The sequence below is a fragment of the Lampetra planeri genome, chromosome 7 (assembly GCF_965212315.1).
Source record: "Lampetra planeri chromosome 7, kcLamPlan1.2.h2, whole genome shotgun sequence".
Lineage (NCBI taxonomy): Eukaryota > Metazoa > Chordata > Hyperoartia > Petromyzontiformes > Petromyzontidae > Lampetra > Lampetra planeri.
In genome coordinates, this window is record NC_136113.1 from 15,166,354 (window position 1) to 15,175,115 (window position 8,762).

An 8,762-nucleotide genomic window follows, 5' to 3' on the forward strand; every position below is an offset into this window, starting at 1 on the left:
AGTGACGATGTTTTACACTTCGCACCAGGTACTAATTTGAGGCTGAGTCGACCTAGGGGAGGCACAGGACCGGCCGTGAGTGAGAATCGAACTCGGGTCGCCGGGTTAGTAGCGCAGCGTGCTGACCGCTACACGACCGCTCCCCCCACATACTGAACAAAGACAAAGATCCCCCGTATAGACTTAACATACCGTTTGGCCAAGTGCTGTTAGCGAGCACCTCTGAAGGCTGTACATACACACACACACAAACGCATGTACACACAACACAACGATCCCACGTAGAGGCGCGCGGACCTCTGGGGGCAAGTGCTGTCAGAGAACACTCACCCTCTCGGCCCCGCACTGGAAGGCAATGACACGAATCCAGCGCGAGACCCGTCATCTCTGGGGGAGTTCCACATTCTAAAATGTTGACCCTCTGAGTCTGGCAATTAGAAGCGGAACGTCGACTGTATACGTGCACAAATGTAGCTTTCTAGTCCCCGTAGAACAGCGGATCTTAACCTGGGGTGCACGCACGCTGCGGGCGTGCGAGACGTGGGCAGATTTTTTCCAGAAGGTAAATAATCGAAAACGCGAATTAAGCACGCGCAGGTAAGTCCAACTGTTTTGTTTCATATAACCCTATTGTATTTATTAACGCACTGTTGTAAACGATTGAGGCTGCAGTAAAGATTAAGGACGTTTCATAGGATTCCCATCAGCCAGTCACGATCGACTATTTGCACATGTTTCACTCACACAGTGCGCACACAGTACACACACAGTACACACAGAGCACAGACAGTGCACACGCAGTACACAAACGATGTTGTCCCACGTCCGACCGAATAGCCGCATGCAGAGTTTATGCAAAACCGGATAATCGAGCGAAATTGGGGTATTCGCATATACGCGAAATCGCACAAAGCGAACCCGCACAAAGCGGGGGAAGCCAGCATTCGATTAACACGGGCCTGAGAGACACGGGGGAACGGGCATTGATTGCGGAGCCATCACTTCTGTTCGAACCCGCGAGCATTGCAGGGCTGTGGTCTGTTGAGAGGGTCAACGCGGCGCTCCCACACTCACCACCATTCACTGTTGACGCGGTTGTGTGCACGCGTGATTGTGTCGACGCATCGCAATGATGGGCACTGCTGCGCGCATTGTTTGGTGGTGGTGGTGCTGCTTTGGCGGGGGTGCGAAAGCCACAATTTGTGTGGCGATCGAGACGTCGTGATACTATGATTTTTTTTCTACCTACGTAACTTTACCGAAAGAACCAAAGAGCACAATTAAGAGTTGAAGAATACAAACCGACGCAACACATTCGTCGATAACACTGTGGCTTCAAACGTAACATATATAAAACTAACTATATATAATAGGCAACGTGTCGGGCAATGTGCTGTGAAAATGGCAATGTGCTGTGAAAAATGTGAAAATTTTATTTTAAGGCTACAATGAATATTTTGGGGTTCTTAATTATAAAGCGCCACGGTCGCACTATGTTAACTCCCTCGCCGGGTGTGCAGGAGGTCGTTGGTTCGATCCCGAACCTGATGCCTGTATATTTTGAGTTCGCGTGTTTTCCCCCTCTCCACGTGGTCGCTTGGAGTTTTTTTCCGGGTCCTCCGGTTTTTCCCCTCCACATTAAGACTCAGCGTGCGTTTAGTGTTTGGCTGCTATAGATTTACACATGATAAGCCACTTCGTTGAGCTATCATTTGTGACCAGGCTACTTCAGAAAGGAAACTCATAGCTCAGTCGGCCTTACCTGGTAAAATATATATGTTTAGGTGAGTTCAATTATAATGAGCGCACAGGTTCACGACCTTAACAGTGGGATGTGAGCTAGGACATGACCTACAGACAATGCCCGATTATTATTGTCGATGGGGCATCAGCGATCACCTACACACGTTCAATGGCGCAAGTGGTCCGCTCGTTGCGCTATCAAATAAAGTTGTAACCCATCGCACCTGAGTTCGATTCCCGGCCACGGCAAGTGCTTTATTCATCCGAACCTGGGGCCCTTTCGTTCACCCTTTCTGCGCTGACCAGCACTGCCAAACGACTTGCCTTCATCCAGCAGTGAATCGACAGAGGGCTTTGAATTATTCAGAGTTGTGTATTCACCAGTGTTTGTTTGCACGCTTGACCGTGTTCACAGCTCTCTCTGTGCATGGCATATTCTGAAACGTTGAACTCCTTAAGCAAGGAGTGCAGGAGTACATCTGTGTGTTTCCTCTATACATGACATTGACGTCTCTATTATGGATGCTATTGGTCGCGAAAGCCTACGTGTTAAACTGATGATGTTGATGTTGATGATGGTGGTGGTGATAAGACGCTGTAATGACAATCGAGTAGGTATGAACATAGACACGTGCGCTCGTTGAGGAGTGTGTGCGAACAAGAGGCCACATGCGAATTGTTGCAGCGAGGTGATGGGGATGTGCGATTAGCGCCCACCACTGCTTTTAGCGTCACCAACAGCAGCAGCCATGGTCTATGCACTGCTGGATGAAGGCCTTCCCACGCAGGCCGGCGAATTCCACAATCCATCTCACTCGTGCACATGAGCTGATTCACAAGAGGAATATGTATATATGCCCTGCGATGCAAACGTATAAGTAACAAAAAAATAATGAGCAGACAAAATAAATAGGCAAGCGATATAAGTCATTCATATATCTGTCCCGCCAGGTAAAACTAAACTGCAAATACTCTTTACATTTCCCAGATATGTTTTATATTTTATGCGCAGAGACAGATGTCTGGAGGCATATTGTTTGCCTATTTACTTGCATAATAATACCAGTTTCACTTTACGGAAGGTACAAAACAACTTAGCCGAAGGCAACCAGACCATATAAGATAATTCTGTATTTAAAGAGTAATTATGTAGACCAACTCTACGTGAACTATAGGAATACACACTGGAGACTGTTATTCTTATATGCAGGGTGGCCAAAAAGCCAGCACACATAGGGTTATTTCGTTTATTTTAATAATGATATTAAACCGTTTAAATTGTTTATTCTTTAAGTTAAAATTGTATCTTATTCTTTATATCATAATATATTTTTTCATTTATGCTGAAGAAGGTAGCTGTAATCTTAAAAAAAAACTGTTCTAGATTCATTTCTGAAGATAATTCATTCATTCATATAAATGGTAGTCAGTTTGAACATTTGTTAAATTAATTAAATAACCCGGTGTGATTTGTTAAAATAATCATAATAACCCTGTGTTCTGACGTATTTGCCCACCCTGTATATATTTTAGCCGTTCGCAAGCCACACAATTTAGAATCTGCTGGAACAATGTGTGCAAACAAGCGTATTGTTAATATAGAGGGATGTGAGCAAAAGGCAAAGGCGCAAACCCTGCAATTGCTCGCTCACGCCACTGCCGGCGGAAAGGCCTGACACGAGATGGTTGCAGCTCTAAGAGGGGGAATGTTTTGGCCTGCTCTTCCACGCTGCCTCCACACGTCTCGGAAGAGTTGGACCCTCCCAACGTTTTCTCCCAACCACCCCGTGACCTGCTGCCCGCTCACGAACTCAGGCCCTGCCCTTCCTAAGTAGCGCCGTTATTAATTTTGCTGTAACAATATTGACACGTGCAGCCTGGATAGAAAGTACTCGTTTGCACCTGCGGCTGCCGCTGCCGCTGCTGATACTTTTGGAGGTCCATGGGAAGGGGGTAACAGGCTACTCGGAGATTTGGAGCTTGTGCCAAGCGAGAAGACAAACTAAAATTGTTGAACGAAAACACCACTCGCTTGGCAACCTTCGCCGCTGTGTTGTTGGCGTTTAAAAATAAAGTATCTCGGTTGCTCACCACAGGCCAGTCGCCACAAAAACAGTTTGCAGCAATGGGTGACGCGTCAATACGAGTGTGGATGTACGAACTTGGTGTGGGCGGCGGTGTTGGGGTGGGTCAAGAGACACGATGGAATTAATCTGCAGAGTCACGCCATGAAGCAGAAAAAAAGGGTCACTGACAATCGGCGGATGGAGTCCCCCCCCCCAACAACGGCTTAGAGGAATCGACGAGTGATGTTCCGGTGGGAAACGCATCCGTGATTATTTCCCCCGGAGATTCGCTACGGAGCCTGAGATTAGGCACGCTGATTGACCGGCGTGCTACCTGTATCATCACAGCAAAAAGGAATATTTCGAAACGCAAACGTTCTCGCTGCTGCTGCTGCTGCTGCTGTAGCCGCAGCTGTAGCATGAAATACGTCGCGGTGTACATCCCAGGTGCGCCCCCGCTCATAAATAAATTCCTAACGATCGCAATTAAGCGCCGTGGATTGGTGCCAATGCAACGTTCCTTTCTCACAATGCGCGGGGTAGTCTGGCGCGCTGGCGCTGAATAGGGGGAGGGGGGGAGGGGAAATAAGTACAAGAGCAAGAAATACATAAATACATTTATATTCCCCATATTCATCGCAAAGGTTTTTGGGTTAGATCGCGCTATTTATAAATGTGTCGTAACCCTCCACCACCCGACACGGCCAATGAGTAAAAAATGTGACACGTTGACAAAAGACAAATGGTTCACTACTCTAGCCCACCGGTGTGTTGACGAGTGAATCCACAACATTTACTATTCGAGTAGTACGACGTTTCGCTGGAAATTATATCCAGCGTCTTCGGGCGATTTGCCAGAAGAGTGAAGCCGTCCACCTGCTTCCGGTCTTAAATAGAGCAGCAGGATGACGTCATCATCGTCGTTGTTGAACTCCATCAGGAGTCGAGATCCAGAGGCGGGAGGTGGAGGTCAAGACTAAATGGCGAGTGTTCGAACTGCGCTGTGTGCAACGTCGCTTGCGGATGCTGCCGTGGGTGCGTGGACGGTCAGCAAGGTCTGGGCGTGCAAATCCTCAATGTTCGCCGGCTCGATTCGATCTCCGGGCGCGGCAGTTGAAACAATAGGGGAGGGGGGGGGGAGGGGCGCAGTTTTTGTTGTTGTTGTTGTTCAGCCAGCACTTTAAATGGGTCCACCACAGTTGTAGTCGTTCGGCAGGTAGGTTCGCGTGCGCTGGGGAAAAGCGTGGGTCATACCCACCTCTTCCAAGACGTCTGCCCGGTGTACACACACAGTACACACACACAGTACACACACACGGTACCCACACAGAGTACACACACACGGTACACGCACAGTACACACACAGTACACACACACGGTACACACACGGCACACACGGCACACGGTACACACACACAGTACACACACAGCACACACACACGGTACACACACAGTACACACACGCTACACACACACGCTACACACACACGATACACACACAGTACACACACGGCACACACACAGTACACACACGCTACACACACGCTACACACACACGGCACACGCACGGCACACACACAGTACACACACAGTACACACACGGCACACACACAGTACACACACGGCACACGCACACGGTACACACACAGTACACACACGCTACACACACACGGCACACACACACGGCACACACACAGTACACACACGGCACACGCACAGTACACACACGGCACACACATACGATGTTGTTCCACGTCCGACCGCATAGCCGCATGTAGAGTGAATTCAAACCGCGTAGAGAGACATGTGGGTGGGAATAGGATCGCCGCATATACAGTGAAATCGCACAAAGCGAACCCGCATAAGTCGTCGATCTCGACGATTCGAGTAACTGACGCCAGTCTCATGTCTCCATTTAGCTGCAGTCGTCGAGAAGTGTTTCAACGTCGTTCATTTTGCGACAAATGTCAATGCAACGTTCAAAATGAGTCGAAACACATCGTGCGTGTAATGGCGAGCCAATGGACGGATTCGTGTATTCGTGGTCTGCACTGCGAGAGATCACATCCTCGGGTGACTGACCTCACGAAGCTCACGAACCCAACATACTCTCTCGATAGCCACGAACAGAGCAGCCGTGTCACGTGCGTCCCACTACGTCCGTGTGGACGCGTCCGTAGGCACCCTTGTACAATGTTACCCGAACTCATTTCCTTTAGAACTGCTCTTTTGTCGTTTTACGTTGGCTGTCCTCCCCGATTCATCACCTCCAATTAGGACGGTTGGCTACGAACGGTGCGAAAGAAGTCCAGCATGCGCACACGCATAATCCGCTGGGCCGTTCAACATACATACCTATGTTGAGTATCCATAATACAGAGGGGGGGGTTTATTTGGGGGGGGGGGGGTTAGATCGCGAAAGCCTCCTACGTGTTGAACTATGTAGAGTGTGTCACGTGGGTGGAGCGGTGGCGCAGTAGTTAGCGCCACCGCTGCACCCACGAACCGAAGCCAACACTCACTTGATTTCCTCCCACCGGTCTTAGCCACTCGCGTTTTCGCCTCATCGCTTCAATCGACAAGGGACTGTAATAATTAACTTCTGTGTGTGTGTATACATATACTGTAGAGCCGCAATTCAAAACTAGTTTCTATTTTATTTTAGATGTCATTTGCATCGTGCCGGTCGCATTTATTTCCCTGCACTGCGGCGCGAGAGCACGTGGTCCGCGCGTCGTGTGCGCGTGGGTAAACCACGTGTCGCATATAGTTTGCGTGTGTGCGTTGTGTATATAAAACACGTGGGGAGCGGTGACCCGAGTTCAATTCCCCGCTCATGGCCCCGCGTGTGCCGTGCCGGCCTTCATAGAGGTGCTCGCTAGCAGCACTTGCCCCAAAAGTTTGTTCAGGCTACATGGGGGACCTTTGTTTGTTTATATATATATATACAGTATATAACATGAAGTCGGAATTAAAGTCGGCGTTGAGCTGGTGGTCTAAAAGTCGACATTCAAACGCGACAGCGGCGATTGCGTTGTGCGTGCGATCTCTCTCACACCTGACGAATGCGAGCACAGTTCTTCACGGCCTCACTTGAGCTTCGATGCTCACAGCTTCATCGATAAACATCGATTAGAAACAGGCCCATACTTGAGCAGCAGCTCGACGCTTGCGACTTCATACCGCCGACTGAGTTATCTTGAGTTATTTATCGTCCGTTCCTTCTCGGCGTTTTTCTTTTCCTTCCCCGTTTCTGTCGCTGCTGCCAATATCCCGCTTGTTTTCGTGTGGCAAGTCTGTTTTGGAGCCCTTTATTTTTTGAACCCAGTTCAGTGGGCTGCTGAAGCCAGCACCGACAAACGTGAAGGCATCTGGGATTGTTAGTGTTTCATGAAAAAAAAATGCCCGTGACTCACGGGACCAAACTAATACCATGTACAATTTTTTCCCCATATTTATAGAATTTATTGCAATCGCGTGGTCATGAATTCCCTGAATGTGTTCTTTGGGGAGGTGGGAGAGAGCCCAGAGTATTCGGCTTGGGGAGGCCTTCATCCAGCAGTGGATTGACCACGGCTGATGATGACAAAAAACTAATTTCTTGAGAACTTCTTGTTGTGTTTAAATTGTTGTCCTTCCCCCGCACCTCCAATTAGCACGATTGCATACGTACAGAGGTGCGACAGTTCAACACACAAACACGATGACGATCCATTCTCACCTTGAAATTAAGTGGTCACTTCCTACTCACTCGATGTCTCACCAATTCCTCACTAAAATTGCTCTCCCGCCACCCCCCCCCCCGTACCCTCCCCGCGCAGGGCCACGCGTCAGGTCTGCCCGCGGTCAGCACCTTCGTGTCGGCCTCGGGTCTCGGGCCCTACCCGAGCCAGTCGCAAGGGGGCATGGGGGCCTACGTGGCGTACGGCGGAGGGGGTGGCCCGGCACAGGCCGCGGGCTTCGTGCCGCCGGGCCACGGGGCCGCGTGGCAGGGCCAGCCGCACCCCGCCGACCTCTCGTCGCCCGCCCACTTCAAAGCGGCCGCGGCCGCCGCCGTCGCTGCCGCGGCCGCCGCAGCGGCGGCGAGGGACGAGAGAGGAGGGGAGGCGTTGGCGCCGAGGAAGTCCTGAAGAAGCCTCCCCCCCCCACACTCACACACACCACCCCCCTCGTCCCTCCTCCCTCCCTCCCAAGACGACGTTGACCGCAGGGACTCACCGGGCCGCACGTGGCCCGCGCGCGTGTCACGTCTGTGCCGCGCTCTCGTCCACGCGCGGACCCCGTGGATCGTGGCCGTCGGCGGGAGGGGTTCGCGCTCACGGCGTCTGGCGTTGAGCGGGTCGCTTTTACAAGCGGGAGACGGCGAGAAGACGACGCCGTGGCGTAGCCTCTCTACGTGCGCAGGGCGCGGCGGGCGGTCGGTGGGGTGGAACTGCGCCCGGAGACACACGGGGCCGGAGCCCCCCCCCAACCACCCTCCCCCAGTCGCCGAGCTACGAAGAGAAAGAGAAATTTGACAGGGGAGTAGTGGTGGTGATGGTGGTGGGGGGGGTAGGGGGTCACATTTTATTGCTTGCACCAGGGCCCAATCCATGCCACGCACGCTGTGCGAATTCTCCGATGCAATGGCTCTAGACGCGACTCACAATCGGCCCCTGCTGCTGCTGCTGCTGTGTGAGGTTCGTAGTCCACGCTCTGGTCGGGGGGGGGGGGAGACTTTCCCAGCGAGTGGCCCCCACGAGCCAACGTCGGATGTACGAGACGAGATGCCGCACGAAATGTCCTCGCGTCTCGAGTCCACGTTTGTTTTCGTGTTCTGAAAGAGGAAACAATAATAACGTGTACATTTTCGACAAGTTATATATTTAATTTTCTACGTTTCTGAACTAGAGTTTATATATCTTGTTGTATTGTAAGATATGTATATATTAAACAAAACATGTGGAATATTA

General features: G+C 50.9%; 1 protein-coding gene across 1 annotated transcript in view; it reads left to right on the forward strand.

Annotated features, from left to right (window-relative positions):
* Window positions 1-8,762, forward strand: part of LOC144720057 (paired box protein Pax-1-like) — a 32,944-nt gene extending 24,182 nt beyond the window's left edge. The window contains exon 4 of the mRNA XM_078596508.1: window positions 7,632-8,762. Coding sequence (XP_078452634.1) covers window positions 7,632-7,940 — 309 coding nt within the window. The 3' untranslated portion in view covers window positions 7,941-8,762. The remainder of the gene's footprint in view (window positions 1-7,631) is intronic.